The sequence below is a fragment of the Peromyscus maniculatus genome, chromosome 7, assembly GCF_049852395.1.
Source record: "Peromyscus maniculatus bairdii isolate BWxNUB_F1_BW_parent chromosome 7, HU_Pman_BW_mat_3.1, whole genome shotgun sequence".
Classification (NCBI taxonomy): Eukaryota; Metazoa; Chordata; class Mammalia; order Rodentia; family Cricetidae; genus Peromyscus; species Peromyscus maniculatus.
In genome coordinates, this window is record NC_134858.1 from 75,935,980 (window position 1) to 75,956,040 (window position 20,061).

Genomic DNA, 20,061 nt, shown 5'->3' on the forward strand with positions numbered 1-20,061 from the left:
TGTTAATGATGTATTTTCTGTGTAAGTCAGGATATGTCAGTGACAGTTTAGGCCAAATCTTTATTGTGGAGAGCTACATTGTGTGTTGTTGGATATTTAGCTGTGTCTCTAATCTATTCCTGACCTATTTCCCATTAAATGCTGGTAGTACACTCTCTTTCAATCTGACTACCATAAAGATCCTCAGAAATGACCCAGAAATACCTGGAAGATTTAATTGGCTCCAATTAAGAATCATTGATGAGCTGGGCATAGTGAAGCAAGACTTTAATCATAGAACTTGGGAGGCAGGAGAATTACAAGTTTGAGGCCCACTTGGCCTATATAAGGAAATTCTTCTGCAACAAACAACAACAAAATTTTTCTTATACAATTTTTACAGGGGCTGGGGAGATAACTTAGTTGGTAAAGTACTTGCCGTGCAAGTATGGGACCCTGAGTTTTATCCCCAGTACACAGTTAAAAAGCTGGGTGTGGTTCATGAATGCTTGTAATTCCAGTGCTGAGCATGCAGAGACCAGAGGTTCACTGGGGTTCACGGGGACTTGGTTGTCAGACAGCCTAGCTTAGGCTTGGTGAGTACTAGGTCCTAGTAAGGGGGATGATGCCTGAGGAACAGCTAGGGTTGACCTCTGGTCTCTATGTACATGTGTGCACACATGCATGCACAAACAGTTGCATACATAAACACACACACACACACACACACACACACACACACACACACATATATGTATGTATGTATAAACTGAAAGATCATTTCAATAGATTCTCTGAAAAAAAAATGTTTTTTTTCCCCCTCCAAGAAACTTTGTTTTAGGCCGGGCGGCAGTGGTGCACACCTTTTTTTTTTAAAGATTCATTTATTATGTATAGTGTTTTATCTGCATATATGCTTATAGTCCAGAAGAGGGAACCAGATCTCATTATAGATGGTTGTGAGCCACCATGTGGTTGCTGGGAATTGAACACAGTACCTCTGGAAGAGCAGTCGGTGCTCTTAACTGCTGAGCCATCTCTCCAGCCCATAAAGTGAACAACCTTTTTTTTTTTTTTTTTTTTAAATACCTATTTTAGCCCAGGATTGGGTTAAGATCATATTTGAAATGATATGTATCTTTATTCGGCCATTAAATTGAGGAAAAGACTCCGAGGGGGCACCCGGATATGAACCAGGGACCCCTTGATCTGCAGTCAAATACTCTACCACTGAGCTATACCCCCACGATTCACACCTTTAATCCCAGCACTTGGGAGACAGAGGCAGGCAGATCTCTGTGAGTTATACGCCACCCTGGACAACTAGGACTGTTACACAGAGAAACCCCGCCTCAGGGGGCGGGGGCAGCAGGTGGGGTGGGGGCGGATTGGAGTATCCCCTCCTCGCCTGTAAAATCTAATATACAATCTTTGTGCCTGGCGGTGGTGGCGCTCGCCTTTAATCCCAGCACTCGGGAGGCAGAGCCAGGTGGATCTCTGTGAGTTTGAGGCCAGACTGGGCTACCAAGTGAGTTCCAGGAAAGGCTCAAAGCTACACGAGGAACCCTGTCTCAAAAAAAAAAAAAACCAAACAATCATTGCAGGAAATTTAAAAATGCAGAAAAGAAAATTTTTTGTTTGTTTGAGACAGGGTTTCTCTCCTGAGTTCTGGGATTAAGGGCGTGTACCACCATTACCCAGCTTTTTTTTTTGGACATAGTTTTTCTACATAACCACCCTGGCTGTGCTGGAACTCACTCTGTAAACCAGGCTGGCTTTGAATGCAGAGATCTACCTGCCTCTGCCTCTTGAAGGCTGGGATTAAAGGGGTGTGCCACCACCGCCTGGCTGATTTTTTTTTTTTAAGTGGTTTTGAGTTTATGGAAGCATTTTAAATAAGAACCCAAACAATCTTGCCTGTATGCCTGCTTTTCATTATTTGCCAATTCAACAGTTTTTCCTTTCTCATTATTTCAAAAGTCACAGAGTTGGGAAGAATAATAAAGCAAATGAATAATGAAATTTTGGTTTTCAATTGATTTTTATTTATGTGTCAGGGTATGCATTTATGTCTTTATATGCACGTGACGTGGTTGCCCATGGAGGCCAGAAGAGAATGTCTGATACCCTGCAACTGAAATTACAGATAGGGTTGAGAGCCGCCAAACCTGTGTACTGGGATCTGAACTTAAGTCCCCTGTAAGAGCCTCACGTGCTCTCAACTATTGAGCCAGCTCTTCAGTCTCTAAATTTTGTGTTTCTGAGACAGTATCTTTGAGACAGATTCCCCTGCCTCAGTCACCTGAGTCTGGTATTATAAGCATGTATACTTGGTTGGCCAACACTTAACATAGTTTCATATTGTAAGTATTGGCTCTCTCTCTCTCTCTGTCTCTGTCTCTGTCTCTGTCTCTCTCTCTCTCTCTCTCTCTCTCTCTCTCTCTCTCTCTCTCTCTCTCTCCAGGGTTTCTCTGTGTAGCTTTGCGCCTTTCCTGGAACTTGCTTTGTAGACTAGGCTGGCTTCGAACTCACAGAGATCTGCCTGCCTCTGCCTCCTGAGTTCTGGGATTAAAGGCGTGTGCCACCCCCACCCCTGGCACAAGTATTGTTTATATTTCATATATATGTATCTTTAAACATTAAAATCAAATTATCAGCCAGGCATAGTAGAGCATGCCTTTAACTGCAGCACTTGGGAGGCAGTGGCAGATAGAGCTCTGTGAATTCAAGGCCAGCCTGATCTAACTAGTGAGTTCCAGACCAGCTAGGGCTACATAGAGAGACCTTGTCTGGGCAAAAAACAGAAATGTGAGTCATGCACAGTGAATGTAAGTCTTGATTTCACCACATACAAGCTGGGAATGATCTCCAAAATTTCAAAACCAAAGATTATCAGCCTGTGTGTGTGTGTGTGTATGGTGGTGGTGGGGGTGATGCATGCTTGCACAAGCAGGTATGTGTGTATGTGCATACATGTTTGTGTTCGTGGAGGCTAGAGGTAAGTTTCGGGCATCATTTTTCAGGACTGTCCACCTTGTTTTTGAAACAGGGTTTTTCACTAGGACCTGATTAGGCTAGGCTGGCTGAGCTCTGAGCCCCTTCTGTCTCTGTCTCCCTAATGCTGACATAATAGGAGTGTGCCACTACGCCTGGCTTTTTACATGTGTGCTGAGGTGTGAACTCGGCCCATCATACTTGCACAGCAAGCAATTCACTGACATAGACGGCTGTCTAGCCCCTTAGTGTTTTGTTTTGATTTTTAAAAATTAAAAAATGTTGATGGGTCTGAGCGTTTTTGCCTGCAAAAGTGGATGTGTTCCACTTTTGTGCCTGGTGACCATAGTGGACAGAAGAGAGTACCCGATCCTCTGGAACTGGAGTTTGTAAGCTGTCATGTGTGGCTCCTTGGGAACCAAACCTGGTTCTTCTGCAGGAGTAGCACGTCCTCTTCACCAAGTCAGATTGGCAGCTTTTTATATGGATCTTTCCCCTGCATGTATGTCCATACACCACTGCAGTGGCTGTGGAGGCCAGAAAGAAGAGGGTGTTGGAACCCCTGGAACTGGAGATGCAGACAGTTGTGAGCTGCCACATGAGTGCTGGGAATTGAACCCAGGTTCTCTTGAAAAGCAGTCAGTGCGCTTTCTCACCGAGTCATCTCTCTAGTTCCCATAATCAGCAGGCTTTTGAAAACAAGCGCTTTCCCTGCGAAAGCATCTTGCTGGCCCGAGCCTTGTACTTTAAAACCTTCTTTTTCTTTCTTTCTTTGTGTATGTTTACACCTGTGGATGTATGCCTATTAGTGCACATGTTGAAGTCAGGATAATTTTGGGGAGTTGGTGCTATGTAGGTCCTGGGGACTGAATTTATCTACTTAGCTATCTCAACAGCCCTGGCTTTGAACTTTCGATCCTCTTACTCAATCTTCACAGGGCTATGACTACAGGGGTGTACAGCCATACCTGGATTTATTGCTGGGTTGTTTTTTTTTTTGGTGTGTTTGTGTGTGTGTGTGTGTGTGTGTGTGTGTGTGTGTGTGTAGGGGCAGTGAGGGTCCATATAATGGAAAAAGTAGACTATTTTTCTATAAAGACTAAAATTCTATAAATTTTATATAAAGCTAAAATTCAAATGGAGAAAACCTTAAATGGCAAAACCATTTGCATATATTTAAATAACATGAAACTGGAGAGTTTGAAAAATCTATGTTTGAGGTAGAAATTTGCATTTCAAGTCACCTCTTTAATAGATATGGAAACAGCAATTTGGGGCCTGTACGTTTGCTCAGTGGGTAAGCATACTTGCCATAAAAGCCTGGCAACTTGAGTCTGATTCTGGGAACCCAGGTAAATAAAGATGCAAGCAGAGAACTGACTGCACAGACTTGACTTCTCACCTTCACACTAAGTTGGCAGGTGCCCCTATTCCTCCTGCACCACTAATGATTTTTAAACAAAGAAATAGTAGTTCTAAGATGAGAAAGCCCCTAGTTTATTCAGTAGCAGATCTGGGACGTCAGCCTGTTATATCCTTTGGCTTAATGCAGCATTTAATTCTTGTCTAGATAATAAAGATGATTCTCACACAGAAATAAGACTTCTCAGACCAGAGAATTTCATATTTTTCTTTTGAGACAGGGTTTCTCTGTGTAGTCCTGGCTGTCCTGGAACTCGATCTGTAGACCAGGGTGGTCTTGAACTCACAGAGATCCACCTGCTTCTGCCTCCTGAGTGCTGGGATTAAAGGCATGTGCCTTTAATTTTTCCTCCTTTTAAAAATATCCTAAAACCAGCCAGGTGGTGGAGGTACATGCCTTTAATCCCAGTATTCCACCGGGGGAGCAGAGGCACTTGGGAGGCAGAGCCAGGCAGATCTCTATGAGTTCAAGGCCAGCTTGGTCTACAGAACGAGTTCCAGGACAGCCAGGGCTGCACAGAGAAACCCTGTGCTATAAACAATCATCTGTTCAGCTTTTTAAATAAATTTTTAATTTTTGGTTTTTTGAAACTGTCTCATTATGCAGCTTTCCCTGGCCTGATACTTGCTCTGTAGACAAGGCTGACCTCAGATTCATAGAGATCCTACCTGCCTCTGCCTCCCAAGCACTGCGATTAAAGGTGTGCACCATCATGCCTTGCCCTGTTCTGCTTTTAGCTTATTGGGATTTCCCCATATTTTAGTAATAATACTTCCAGATCAAGTCTGGAACCAGAATGCCTGAGTGCCAGGAGGACAATTATATTATTGCTTCATCTCTCATTTGAAAGAAGTCAAATGAGCTGGGTATGGTGGTTATTTGCTGTAGTCCCTGCTACTTAGGAGACTGAGGCATGAGGGCAACTTGAACCTAGGAATTTGAGACCACTCTGGGAAAATAATGAATTCTACCCTTCTATCACAGAGAGAGAGAGAGAGAGAGAGAGAGAGAGAGAGAGAGAGAAGAAACAAGGAGGAGAGTTGTTCAGTAGAGAGCATAGCTGAATGTTTTTCATTTAATTCTGCCTAGGACACCAGCCACTTCTCTGAGTAAGTCTTTAGTCTGAGATACCTTAAAAATGCCAGATTCAAGGAAAAGTCAGCTGAGGTTGGCTAAGTTAGGTAGTGGAGTGCCTTGTTGACTTCAGGATTTGAGGTTTTGGGCTTGGGATATAGCTCAGGTGACAGAGTGCTTGCTTGGCTTACCTGAAGCTAGGCTCAAAATTTGGGAGGTGGAGTTAGGAGCACCAGAAATTCAAGGTTAGCCGGCGGCGGCGGTGGTGCACGCCTTTAATCCCAGGCAGAGGCAGGCGGATCTCTATGAGTTCGAGATCAGCCTGGTCTCCAAAGCGAGTTCCAGGAAAGGGGCAAAGCTACAGAGAAACCCTGTCTCGAAAAAACCAAAAAAAAAAAAAAAAAAAAAAAAAAAAAAAAGAAAGAAAGAAATTCAAAGTCATCCTGGGCCAGCTGAACTACGTGCCTCTGTCGGGGTGCAGGGTAGGGGGTAGACACAGACAGTCAAGGATTTTCTCCTAAGTGTAATTTTTCCCTTGGGGGTGGGGGAGGATGTTGGAGATTAAGCAGGATTGAGCACTGAACTACAAATGTTTCACAGGCTCTTTTAAAAAGTATTGGGCTGGGCAGGGGTATGAGAGTGCACACAAATGGGCTAGCCTTGAATGGATCAGATCTTCAAGAGTGGATGAATCAGAAGGATCCATTTTTAGTATACATGGTAGAGGGTGGTGGCTTTGGATGGTTGTAAGGCAGATGTGGAACTCCGGGAGAGAACTGACAGGATTTGACTGATAACGTCAGCAAGAGAATCTGGTGTCCTACATGACTCCTTTTCCAGCTCATGATGCTGGATGCTAATGGATGACTGTCCTGTCAGTGGTGACTCTGGGGATGTTGCTGTTTTGTTTCTCAGACAGCATCTCAAAGTGCCAGGCTGGCCTTGAACTTGCTATCTAGCTTCTTCCTGCTGGGATTATCGAAATGATTAAAGGAAGGATCTGGTGTTCAGTTTCTTTTGAAACATCAGAGATTAACAGAGAGCCTTAAAACAAAACAAAACAGGTTTGCGGGCTGGAGAGATGGGCCAGTGGTTAAGAGTGGTTGGTTACTGCTGCCTCGTAGAGGACCCAAGTTTGGTTCCTAGCACCCAAGTCCAGGAGTTCTTGAGTGCTTGTAACTCTAGCTCCAGTGGGATCCAATGCCTCTGGGGGCACCTGAACTCACATGCACATACTCACATGTTGACACACACATACCATACAGATAACTAAATCTTGAAAAAAGTGCAAGGAAAAGTAAGGTCTAACACGAAAGGAATTTAGGTCAGAGATGGAGAGCTTTCAGTCTGAGAGTTCTTGACGACATTGCCTAGGGAGCAGCGCTCTTTAAGCAGGCTCTTGTATTCTGGACTCACTAAAGAAAACCTCGTTTCAATCTTTGTCCACCTTGTCTAGTCCATAGGCTTTTTTATTACCCCTATTAACGTTTTGGTTGTTTTTCCATTGATACCATCATCCAGACCTTTGGGGTATGAACTAAAATCTCTTGTTGAATTAATAAAATTCCATAGCAGGAATATGTTTGATAGCATGGAATTTAGGCTCTGGATATCCAGAACCTTATTAAACAGGTTTAGGTTAAATAGTACTTCAGAAGTATTTCCTATTTGGTTCACCTGCCAACGGGAAAAAAAAAAACCCACAATTTTATGTGTGTAGGCACTTTGAAGAGTGTCTAACTTGCTTTGGACTACTGGCTTGTTAAAGCATAAAGCTCATTGGGGGGGGCAGTAGCTTTCTAAAAATAAGCCTTTTTTTTTTTTTTGTAAAAAGGATAATGCTATTTTCATTACAGTTGTTCTGGATAAAATTAGTATCCATACCGTCTGAGATACAAACGCCTTTGTCTTGTCTTTCTTGTACCTAGTAAACGGTTACAAAGGAAATGTCACTTCACATAACATTTAGTTGCCAAGACGTTTGAAAAGAAACACAGACATTTTTCCTCACAGTTGTCCTAATCACGAAGCTTTGTGCGGCTTCAAGTTGTTCCAAGTGTGCCAGGAGGAGCACGCAACTGCCTAAAAGGCCAGGGACCGAAACGGAATATTGCACAACCCAACACCACCGGGCGGGTTAAGCTTCCAAATCTGGCCTCGGTGTCATCCCCGGGGCGGGAGGCACTGGGATTTCCTCGCGAACCCACGGCGCGGCGCCCCTCCCTCCCTCCCTCCCTCCCTCCGCCCAGGGTATCCGTGCGAGCGGAGGAGGGCGCGCGCCGGGCGGGCCGCGGGATGCCCCATTGTCCAGCGGCGGAAGCCGGGGCTCCCCGGGGTGACTCCCGAACTCGAGCCCCGCCACCCGGTCGCCCCGAGCTCCGCCATCCCTCCCCCGTCACCCCCCACCCACCCACCCACCCCGTGCGGCTCCCCTCCCCCGCAGCCCCATTGTCTGCTTCGCCTCGCCCCGCCCCGGGGGACACGTGCGCCTGCAGCTTCCCGAGCGCCCAGGGCGCGGTGCGGCGGCGGCGGCGGCGGCCCCGGCAGAACGGGGCGCCCCGTGCCGGGCACCCTCGGAGCCCCGGCCGGCGGTGGGGGCGGGGAGGGCGGGGTGGGGAAGATGCTCGTCTCCTGACAAAGAACGAGTGGGACACGCCGAGCCAGGCCGCCCCGCCCGCCCGCCCGCGGAGCACGAGGGAGTGTCCGCACAAGAGGGCGGGTCTCTCATTCACTTGGCCCCCTCACCGCCGCCGCCGCCGCGGCGGAAGGGCGGGGTCTCGTCCCCCCCCACCACCCCCACCACCCGGGAGCGAGGGGCGGGGCGGGAGGCGGGGCCCGCGGGCGCGCGTCCCGAGGCGTCGGCTGCGTCGTCACGTCAGCGCGGGAGAGAGAAAGAGCGACTTCGGCAGGGACTGGGGACGGGCCGAGAGAGCTTAGCGCGAGGGAGGGCGTGAGCCAGAGTGCCAGCGAGGAGGAGGAGAAGGGCGGCCACTCGTTGCCTGAGCGGCCGCGGGACGGGAGTGGGGACGCTGGGGGAGGAGGTGCAGGGAGGGGACGGAGGAAGGCCGAGGGGCCAGGGCGGCCGGTGGCCGGCGGAGGTGGCAGGGGGAGAAGGAGGAGCTGGAGGAGGGCAGGGGCTGAGGGAGTGAGTGAGAGAAGCGGACGCGCCAGGGAGGGGAGGGAAGGGGGGTCACGCGGGGGCGCGCGCGCGCACTGGGAGCGCGCTCGGAGGCGAGTGGAACTGGATCGGGTTTGCTGCCAGCGGCGTGAGCTTCGGCCGCCATTTTACAACAGCTCCACTCGCGCCGGACACAGGGAGCAGCGAGCACGCGTTCCCCGCCACCCGACCCGGTCGGACAGGATTCCTCGGCCGCAGCCCCGCGGGGAGGTAACGACCGCCGGCACCCGGGTCTGGGAGGGGGGGAGCTCCATGACATTGTGGAGGGAGCTTGGGGGAGGGCGGCGCGGGGAGAAACCGGCTTTTCTGGAAAATGGATTCCAAGGGGGGAAGAGAGAGGAGCACGTTGGCCGGGGCTGCCAGGGAGTAGGCCGCGGCCGCGCCGCCGCTTCCTCCTCTCCCATGTGCTGCCGCGGCCGGGCTTTGTCTGCGGCGCTCCGGGAAGGAGGCGCCTGGGCAGCCCCCGTGGCCCGCGCGGACCGCGAGCGGCGGCGGACTTGGGTGTGCTGTCGTGGCCGGCGGCGCGGGAGTGGGCGGAGAGGCGCGGGTGCCGTCCCGCGGCCGGCCGGCGGGCTTGGGCGGTGCTCGGGCTCCCGCGGGCGTGCGCCCGGCGGCGGAACGCCCTCCCGGCGCGGGCTGTCGGCCTCGGCGCCGCAGCCGCTGCACCGAGGGGTGCGGGAAGGCCGGGGGGTCGCGGGCTATTGGGGAGCGCCCGGGGCGGAGAGCCATGTGTCACGGCGGAGACGGCGGCGCTGGGGGGCGGGGAGAGCCCGTGGCCTGGCGCCGCCGCGGCCTCGGTGTTGAGGGGCGAGATGGTTGCGGCTGCACCGTTCGGGGGGCTCGGACCGCGGTCTGCGGGTTGCTGTTGGGAGGCGGTGACGACCGCCTCGGCCCGGTGCTCGGTGGGTTTCCGTTGAAGGAAGTTGTAGGACATTTGAAGGCGCAGAGCACGTGTTTCTCTAATGGGCTCCTGGCGGCCGCAGTGGTGAGGCTGCCGCTCCGGGTGCGGAGTCGGGGGCGGGCTTTGGGGTGTGGGGGTGAAGGGTGGAGGAATTGGGTGGTGGGAAGGTGGCTTGTGTGAGCGCTTTGTTCTTCGCTGGCTGTTGTTACTGATCTATAAGCGGCAGGCGGGAAAAGCGCACTTTCTGGTTTACCTTGGAGAGAGACAAACCCAGCGTTGCTTTCTTCTCTCTCACACACACACACCTTATTCTCCGTTTTGGAACTGCTGCATGTGGCAGGCTGGGCCGGTCCCTGTGCTGATTGGGCTTCATTTGTAGTCAGGTTTTTCCTAGCGAGTGTTAGCAGGTGAAGGCAGGGGTGGTGCTCAGGAAGAATGTAGTGAGTGACTCGGTCCTTCTGGACCCCAGGCTCCAAATCTGGCTTGTCAGGAGATGGTGACTTGAAGGAGGTTTCTTTCAAGGGAGGCGCAGGCTGGCTGGTTGTAGTTACTGGTAGAGAAAGTCAAGATTGGGACTGTCATTGTCCTCTATTCTTTTTGAAGATCCTAGTTTAATTTTGCTTATTGCGTTTGAACAGATCTCTGGAAACATGGCTACAGAACATGTTAATGGAAATGGTACTGAAGAGCCCATGGATACTACTTCTGCAGTTATCCATTCAGAAAATTTTCAGACATTGCTTGATGCTGGTTTACCACAGAAAGTTGCTGAAAAACTAGATGAAATTTACGTTGCAGGTAAGAACTAACACTTGCAAAATTACATTATGAAATTTTTCTATTGGATTTCTGGCTTTGAGCTAAAATAGCAACTTTTTGTGGTTTCCAATAAATGTGGGAACTGGAGCTTTGCCTTGTTCTGATAGTTGGTTAATTTAGGTTTGATCTAGAGTTTTTCCAAAGTGTAGAGGGAGGGATGAAGTGGGGGAAAAGACCTCCCTAGGGGAAGGCTGTCTGGCCTGACGGATAAGTATATGATAGTAGCAACAGCTGCTAAATGTTGAGAGCAGCCCATGTGACTTTTTGGGGTATTTTTAAAGCAGGATTCTTGTTTAATAACTTGGTAAGTGTAGGCTAGTTCTCTTGTCTTTCTTGGTGTGGTAGTTCCTTTTTCTAGTGGTACTTGACATGGAGTAGATAGATGTTCAGTTGTTACGCTTGGTGTTTTGTTGGTTGACTTAGGATTTGTAGGCCTATGTATTTACTGTAGAAATATTGCAGTGTTCAGGACTACTTGGACACAAAACAGGATATAAAATATGTTGACTTCTTTCTGTGTGGTTGAGAGGACTTACTTAGTTCAGAATGGCTAAAGTATGATCTTCATTATGTAGATAAGGGGAGTAGAATCATTGTCACATGTGTACCTGTATTGGCCAATACAGGACTTCCTGAAGAAAGAATTTGGAAATTTTAAAAGGTGATAACTAACTAAATTTTCTCTTCTCCAGGGCTAGTTGCACATAGTGATTTAGATGAAAGAGCTATCGAAGCTTTAAAAGAGTTCAATGAAGACGGCGCATTGGCAGTACTTCAACAGTTTAAAGACAGTGATCTCTCTCATGTTCAGGTAATGTTAATTTAATGTCAGTGTAAAAAGAATAAAAAAATAAGTACTTTTGATCTGCTCATTTAAATTTAATTAGACACAGACATAATAGTAATGTTAATATGAGTGGAAAATTTCTTTACAGAACAAAAGTGCCTTTTTATGTGGAGTCATGAAGACTTACAGGCAGAGAGAGAAACAAGGGACCAAAGTAGCGGACTCTAGTAAAGGACCAGATGAGGCAAAGATTAAGGTATGTCTTTAAAAGCATTCTGTAGCTTTAAAGGGTTTTTTTTTTTAATTGAGTTTTTTTTTTTTAGAGTTATTTTCTAGTTTTGGTAAATATTCCTTGTGTGTGGTAGAGTATATTTCTAAGGTTATTGTCTTCTAATGACTAAAATTTGGAAAGTAACACCCAGTTTTTTATTATGATTTTCAAAAACAATTCATTTTTATCTTGTCTGGCCACTAATGTTCCATGCTGTGTGATCTATGGTTAAGTCTAAATTCATACTTATAGGTTACTGACAACACTGGGGGCAAATGGTTGTTTTTCTTGGGAGGCTTGGGTCCTGATGAATTTGGAATTTTAATAATTGCCTCTTAAATTGGGTTACCGAGGATAGCTATTTCTAAAACTAACTTTTCGACAATAATACTGTTAAGTGTGGTAAGCAAGGACATTGGGTTAGGGGTGAAAGTTTTTTGTTGTTGTTGTTGGTGGTTGGTTGATTATTAAGGTCATAAAGGAGGTTAAATTTCCTCGTATTCAGCTATGTTTTTGTTTGTCTTGTTGAGTGTATAATTGAGTATAGTTTGTTAGTTTTTAAGTTGATGTTCTTTACTATTGTTCCACTGTTCTTGAGGTAAAAGGCTATAGTGTAAGAAAACCAGTTGCTAAACAGGGCATAAATGTGGTATTTTACCCATATTGGAAAAGAAAGCTTAGATCATGGACAGATTGGAATATGAAGTTAGTAGTTATCAGAAACAATGAGTTTTGACATATCTAGCTGTGAGTGAATTGAGTTTGAACTATAATTTAGATTTCCATTAACAAGGGGGTGTAGTTGTTTCCATTGCAGTTATTCCAGTGATTGGGGAATTTATGAAAATTTTCTAAAAGTCTGGAAGGAGGTGGGTTGAATGAACTTGAATGGGACTTATATTATGACATTTTTATAAGGATGTTTGATGGAAGTGATAAAGTAGTTTTCCCCTAGATTGACAGTGTTATTTGAGACATAAGAATAATATTACATTTAAAAAACCTTTTGTAGCACAGGGATTTTATATGAGGGAAAGGAAAGGTGACCTATTTGGTTTAATTGATATTCTTAGTGTTAACACCCCCCCCCCCCCCCCCCCCCCCCCCCCCCCCCCGCCCCACACACACACAGACCAGCTGAGGACTGAAGCCAGGGCCTTGCACTTGCTAGGCAAGCGTTCTACCACTGAGCTAAATCCCTAACCCCTAGTGTTAAAATTTTAAGGAGTAAAAATTTGAGTGTGATGAAAAAGATTCTTAGAACTGTTTAAGATTCTTAGCTGTTTAAGAAATTTCATTAAAAAAGTATGAATATTTTTTAAATTGATATGTTTTCATAAATCAGTAATTGTTTTCTTTTTTTTGGACAGGTCATGTTTGAGTAGAAAAGATGAAATTTTGGGGTACTGAGGTGACTCAGTCTCTAGTCATTTAACATTTTGATAAGTTTTAACATGTCTTTTTATTTTGAATTGCCAGCTAGTTATTAACACAGTTTTTGTTACTTACAAAACTGTTCTGTAGTTGATATAATGGAGAACAGGACTTTTGGGGTTTTGTGGCTTAATGGAGTTTTATGGCTTATTAATGGATTACATACATCCTTTTGTTACTTTTACCTATAATGAGAGATGAAGAGAAACTCTTAATTGTGTTTTAACAGTTGAGAGGAATAAATCTAGAGGTTACATTGTTGTAATTTCATAAATATTCAAAGTCATTTTGGCTATTTTTTCTGAATGAGCCATGCTTTGTGGCACACCACTTCAGCACCAGATAATAAAGTTTTTCCAAGTGTATGGGCTTGGTTTGAGGAGTGGAGTGGTATCTTCAGAGGTGACAAAATGCCCATAAATGGCATTGTGTGTCTAGGAGTGGGTTACAAGAATTTATTAAGAAATCCAAAGTTGGGAGGTAATCAGAAGTGTTCATTTTAAATGAGGTTTTTATTAGCAGAGTGGATATATCTTGAAAGGTGTTGATAGTTTGATTTTACTTTTTATTGCTCAGTAATTAATTGGACACTAAAAACTAATATTTACAGGATCCTGAAGTTTTGATAAGTATACATAAAAGGAAGAGTTCTAACACAGACCATACACATTTGTATGCAGGAATGTTGCTGAGATAATTGGATAGATTTGAATAGGATTGACTTAACTGTAATTCTATGTATGTGATCATGTGAATAAAGCATTAATAATATTTGAACTTTTCAAGGCACTCTTGGAAAGAACAGGCTACACACTTGATGTGACAACCGGACAGAGGAAGTATGGGGGACCACCTCCAGATTCTGTTTATTCAGGTCAGCAGCCTTCTGTTGGCACTGAGGTAAAGAAACTTAAAACTTGTACCATTTGTATAAAAGGTATCTAATTTCCTAAAGAATTCGCCGTGATTGTGAATTCATATTAATTTACAGATATTTGTGGGGAAGATCCCCAGAGATCTATTTGAGGATGAGCTTGTTCCATTATTTGAGAAAGCTGGACCTATATGGGATCTTCGTTTAATGATGGACCCACTCACTGGTCTCAACAGAGGTTATGCGTTTGTCACTTTTTGTACAAAAGAAGCAGCACAAGAGGCTGTTAAACTGGTAAGTTGTCCCTACCCCCTTTTAGACTTTACATTTTCTATCCCTAATGTCAGATTTTTTTTTTATGTGCCATATCAGGCAGTGTTTGAAGTGCTGATGAGTCAATGTGCCTTTTACTTTCCTATGAAAATATAATAGCAGGGATTAGTGGATAAGATTCAGGATGTGTAAGATGGTTGTATAGAATTCCTAGTTGATTACTGAAACATATGTCTTTGGATATATCTTTTAAGTTTAAAGGAATGTGAAAAGGTTTATGATGTTGCTCCCAGAGGTTTTTCCCACACCTGGATCATATATTTTCTTTCATTAGAAATTCACAAAAGAGGGCTGAAGAAATGGCTCAGCTGTTAGAAGCACTGGCTACTCTTCCAGAGGTCCCAGGTTCAACTCTGAGTACCCACAGAGCAGCCCAAAACCATTTGTAACTTTAGTTCCTGGGGATCTGATGCCCTCTTCTGGTGGCATTAGGCATGCATGTGGTATACAAACATACATATAGGTCAAACATCCATACACTTAAATAAAACAATCAAAAACTAAATATTCAGGTGGAAGGTGGTGGTGGTGCATGCCTTTAATCCCAGCACTCAGGAGGCAGAGCAGGGGATTCTCTTGAGTTCAAGGCTAGCCTAGTCTCTATAGAGCGAGTTCCAGGACAGCCACTGAGAAACCCTGTCTCAACCAACCAATAAATACATGAAGAAATATCAGAGACCAGGATGATAAATTTCTAGATAGCAGCATAAAGGATTTTGTTGTGAGTGGGAATACTTGATTTAAAAACACTGGATACCAGGTGAGACCTAACTGGTTTTTCTAATTCTAAAAATGTTAAGAACTAATGGCTTATATAACAGATTGGTTTTATTAAATTCTATGAATCAAAAAGATTGAGAAAGATGTAGTGGCTTACTCCTGAATGTACCTGAGGCACAAGGAGATTACCATGTTTGAGGCCAGCCAGGAAGGGTAGTAAGAAACCCAATAGTGTGTATACACACCACCACCTGCAACAATGATAGTTCAAGTAAAGGCCATTAACTTCAGAGAGAGAGCAAGGGAGTATATGTACATGGGAGGAGTTGCAAGGATAAAGGGAAGGGGGAAATGATGTAATTATATTTTTACTTCTAAAAATTATAAAAAGTTTAAGAGCCAGGGGTTAGTGTTATTTCTTTTCCATTATGTAGCTTTGGCCTACTTGTAACTTGAAATTGTAGGCCAAGTTGGCTTCAGACTTCCAGAAATCTTCTACCTTTTTCTCCACATGCCGATGATTTCTGTAGACAACTCACTATGACTGCTACATGTTAAAATGGCTTATCCATTTTGTGGAATCTAAACAAATTTAAAATCTTCAGGCTGATTTCTCCTGAAAATTCTTAAAGAGGATAAGTAGGATATTTATTTGAATTAGAAGTCCTTCAGATATCTGAGGCGTATGTATATATGTATTTAATTTTGAGACTGGGTCTCACTGTAGCTTGGACTCAGATCTGCCTGCTTCTGCCTCTGTAGTGCTGTGAGTAAAGGCAGCTACTGCTGCTTTTTTTTTTTAATTTGAGATATTTACAGTCATTTTTAAAATTTTGAAAATTTCATACTTTTGTACAATATATTATCATATTTATCCCCTCAACAATTACCTTCCCTCTCTTGCTAACACCCCATTCTTCTCAACTAGTATGAGCATGAGCAGGATGCTGTTTTCTGGACTACTTTGTAGTGGTTACACCACTGAAGAAAATGACTTTCACCCCTCCTCTATTAACTTTGAAGTGCTCCTCAGGGAGGGGTAGGGCCTCCTGAGGCCCTCTTTAATCCTTAAGCTAATGGTAGTTCAGCTCCCGTGTATCTCTGATTGCAAAGGGTTTGTCATGTCCAGAAGTTCATGCTTCATAGTACTTCCCATTTTCCAACTCTGACAGTCTTTCTACTGCCAACTCTGCTGCTCCCTGAGCCTTGGAGGGAATAATATAGTTGACCCATTTTGGGCCAAGCAATCAATAGTCCCTTATTCTCAGAACTTTGACCAGTTATGAGTCTCTACATTGCGCATCATCCTCTGTAATAAGTGTTTCTTTGCCCAAGGCTGAGAGCATCACTAGTTTATGGGTATAAACAAATGTTGAGGGGGTCTGGAAAGTTGACTCAGCAATGAAGAACATATATATTCTTGTGGAGGACTCCAGTTTAGTTCCCAGTAACTGCATAGGGTGGCTCATCGTCTCCTGTAACTCCAGCATCGGGTAATCCAGCACCATCTTCTGACCTCCTTGGGCCAGAACATAATCAAGAAAATGAAATAAAATTTAAAAAGAAACTCATAAAATGTTTAGAAGACAGTTAACCAAATGTCTGCTTAGCAAAACATCAGATGCTGGCCTCTTTGGGCCTGCCTGTGACTTCCCGAGCCATAGACTTTCACTAGGTTTTATAGTATTGGACCTGTATTCTCTTTCAAGGAGGTGACCTTATCCAATTAGAAAGTGGTTGGTTATGCCACTACTTCACTTGCTATGTAGTCTTTAATTTTCTGGCATAATGGCATAGTGTTCATAACTCAATATTCTGAAATGTGCTAAAATAGACCTTTTTTTAAAAAAATTATTTTATATACATAGATGTTTTGCCTGCAAGTATGTCTGTATGGAGGAATCAGATCCCCAGAGTCACAGACAGGCAAGTCCCCTAGAAAAGCAGCAAGTGCTCTTCTTAACCTCTGAGCCATCTCCAGCCCCATGACTGACCACCTTTTTTTCGAGACAGGGTTTCTCTGTGTAGCTTTGCGCCTTTCCTGGATCTTACTCTGTAGACCAGGCTGGCCTCGAACTCAGAGATCCACCTGGCTCTGCCTGAGATTAAAGGCGTGCGCCACCACCGCCCAGCTAGACCACCTTATTTTTAAAGGGTGTTTGTAGCCAAAGGATGGCCTTGAACTTGTGTGTAGCCAAGGAAAACCTTGTATTCAGGATTCTTCTGACTGGCTTGAAAGCAAACTTTTGTATACTGTATCTTTCTGATTTTTCAGATTTGATATTCTCACCGTCATTTTAAGGCAGACCTCAAGGGAAAGAATAAGTGTATTTTGCAGTTCTCTATTGCTTGAATCTCTGCTAATGAGTATAATTGAATATGTATGCTTATGTTTCTTGATTTCTTTAAAGAATTCAGGAATTCAGGTTTTTTTTTTTTTCTTTTTAAAATAAATAATAGCTCACTTTTTCCTTACAAGAATGCTTCTCTTTAAGAGGAAATATGATATAGCTCTTCAGGGAGCCATTCTCTGGTAGTCTGGTAACCTTTGAGCTATCAAAAGTTGAATTTCATCAGTTGAGGTGAAATGAAGGACTTTTTGAAGCTGCAGAAAGAAGTGCTTTAGAAATCATCTCCTTGGGGTTAGGGAGATGACTCAGTGACCTAGTGCCTGTTATGCCAGCTTGAGATATGAGTTCAGATCCTCAGCACTCATGTAAAAGACAGGCTTGGTGATAAACTTGTGTAACCTAAGCACTGGGGGATGGGAACAAAGAATCCTTTTAACCAATTTGCCAGCCATCTTGCCTGTGAACTCCATTCAGGTTCACTGAGAGACTCAGTCATTTAAAAATAAGGTGGGAATTGATAAAAGGAAGACCTCTAGTGTCAGCTAGCTTGCATGCCCACTGTATACATGTGTGCATAACACATTACAAAATCATTTGCTTGGGGTATAAAATAACACCATTTATGCTAGGTAGCAACAAAGTAGCTTAAAAAGTTTTTTTTTTACATGTATGGGTGTTTTTCCTGCATGTAAATCTGTACCACTTGTGTGCCTGGTGCCTGTCGAGTCCAGAAGAGGGTGTTGGATCCCTGGAACTGGAGTTAACAGAGGATTGAGAGCTGCCAGGTGGGTGCTGGGAGTCGAACTTTGGGTCATCTGGAAGAGCAGTTGGCGCTCTTAATGACTGAGCCATTTTTCTAGCCTCTTTAAAAAAAAATAAAAGCCAAAAGCCTTTTAAAGTTGGAGTAGTGATATAAATGATGAAGAAAAAGAACCATCTTACTAAAGAAAAGCTAATAGAGAATTATATCTATTGATACTAGACTCAACTTTTGGGGGAAGAAAGTCTTAAAGTGGCATTTACATGAAAGTTTAGATTTATTTTGTATGTGTGAGAGTTTTGCTTGCATGCATGTATGTGGGTTGTATGGTTTACCTGGTACCTGAGGTGGTCAGAAGAGGGCATCTGGTCTTGTGAAACTGGAGTTACAGATAGTTGTAAAACACCATGTGGGTCCTGGTAACTGAACCTGGGTCATCTGCAAAAGCAGCAGTGCTCTTAACTGCCATGTCAGCTTTCCATTCCTGTAGACTACTTTTTTGGTATCAGATTCTCATTTCTAAATGAATTCAAGAAGCATTAAATAGTGACAACATTATTCACTATTAACATGATTTTTGAGTACCAATAAATAGACTGAGATATTTTAGTTTAGAAAACTCCCATGGTTTAATAAATACAATCCAAATTTGTATTATTATGGTTTGCTTGTGTAGTTTTAATGTACATGTATTAATAATATGTATTTTGACTAATAACAGAAACTTAACAGATGACCATATAGCCTTTTTGATTGATCTACGAGCTCTCATCCTTAACCTTTCCATATTTCTTTTTTGGTTTTTCGAGACAGGGTTTTGGTGCCTGTTCTGGAACTCACTCTGTAGACCAGGCTGGCCTTGAACTCACAGAGATCTGTCTGCCTCTCTCCCAAGTGCTGGGATTAAAGGCGTGCGCCACCACCGCCCGGCTCCTTTCCATATATCTAGGTTTTTCTGCTTATGATTCAGGTCTTTATATGGAGTAATAATGTTTTAGTTATGGGTAAATAGGAGACTTTGCAGTTTGGTGCCTTTTAAAAGATATTCTTGGTAGAACTGAGATCCACTGGAATCTCTTAGATGTATTGTTCTTTATTTTTAAGATTTTTTTTTCTTGTTAGCTCTGTATATAAATGTTTTGCCTGCATGTATGTATGTGCACCCTGTGTGTTCCTGTTGTGGGTGGTGAAGGCAAGAAGTAGGTATCAGATCCCCAAGAACTGGAACTACAGATGATTGTGAGTCACTCTGTGTGTGTTGGGAATTAAATCTGGGTCCTCTGACAGTATAGCTAGTATTCTTAACTGCTGGTCTATATTCTTCCAGCCACTTTAAAAATAACATTTCTTTAAGGTATTTTGTCTGCATGTATTTCTGTGCAACAAGGGCACTGTGTGCCCTTGGAGATCAGAAGATTAGCTGCCATATGGGTGCTGGGAATTGAACCCTCAGTCCTGGAAGAGCAGCTGATACTCTTTAACTGGAGCCATTTCCCTAGCCCCTTAAAAAGGGATTCATTATTGTGCATGGGATTTAGGAGATTTACTTTAAGATGAAAAATAACTAGATTTTAGAGGGAATGAAATGATTGAAACATATGAAAATACAAAATTGAAATTGACATATTTTTTGGCTACTTTGTGTCTGGATATGAATGAGCATGCTTTTCCTAAATAATTTCTCAATAGAACATATTTTAGAAATTATCCTGATTTGGGTCATAATTTGAGGTTCTATTTGAGTTATAACTGACTAATGTGAATTTTTATGTAATTGGAGTGTTATTCTAGTTATACACAACCAAACATTGAGAAAATGTCTCTTCTGAGTTATTCATAGATAAAATTGAGATACTTTTTCTTTCTATGTTGTGTCTTGAGAAATAGTTTAGGTTAAGGTGTTTAGATATTTTAAAAAAATGTATAGTGGTTTGTTTCCTTAGAATAAAAACTATTTTAAGCCAGGCATGGTGGTTCACACTTACAATATAGTCCTTGGGAGGAGAGGCAGACAGACCTCTATAATGAAACCATGTCTCAAAACAAAAAACAAACAAAAAAACCTCCAACTATTACAGATTATAAATTTGCATTTTCTTGTGGGTTATCTATAAAACAGTTTTTTTGTGAGACAGAGTTTCTCTGTGTAGTTTTGGTGTCTGA

The 20,061-nt window shown here is 43.8% G+C and overlaps 1 protein-coding gene and 1 non-coding gene across 19 annotated transcripts in view; one reads left to right on the forward strand and one right to left on the reverse strand.

The window, feature by feature from the left end:
• Positions 1 to 1,152: 1,152 nt before the first annotated feature.
• Trnac-gca (transfer RNA cysteine (anticodon GCA)) lies at positions 1,153 to 1,224 on the reverse strand. Its single transcript has one exon. It is a non-coding gene; the product is annotated as a tRNA-Cys (tRNA).
• Positions 1,225 to 8,592: 7,368 nt separating this feature from the next.
• The window catches only part of Syncrip (synaptotagmin binding cytoplasmic RNA interacting protein), a 47,469-nt gene continuing 36,000 nt past the window's right edge, over positions 8,593 to 20,061 (forward strand). For 8 of the 18 annotated variants that reach the window (XR_013052489.1, XR_013052487.1, XR_013052488.1 and 5 more), the window contains exons 1-6: positions 9,490 to 9,633; positions 10,188 to 10,347; positions 11,061 to 11,179; positions 11,304 to 11,411; positions 13,647 to 13,760; positions 13,852 to 14,028. Coding sequence is in view for 6 of the 18 variants with exons in the window: in XM_076575426.1 (XP_076431541.1) it covers positions 10,200 to 10,347; positions 11,061 to 11,179; positions 11,304 to 11,411; positions 13,647 to 13,760; positions 13,852 to 14,028 (666 nt within the window). In the remaining 12 variants the exon portion in view is untranslated. Of the gene's footprint in view, positions 8,859 to 9,449; positions 9,634 to 10,187; positions 10,348 to 11,060; positions 11,180 to 11,303; positions 11,412 to 13,646; positions 13,761 to 13,851; positions 14,029 to 20,061 lie in introns of those variants that run through there. The other 10 variants (XR_013052495.1, XR_013052493.1, XM_076575429.1 and 7 more) reach the window with 9 other exon arrangements.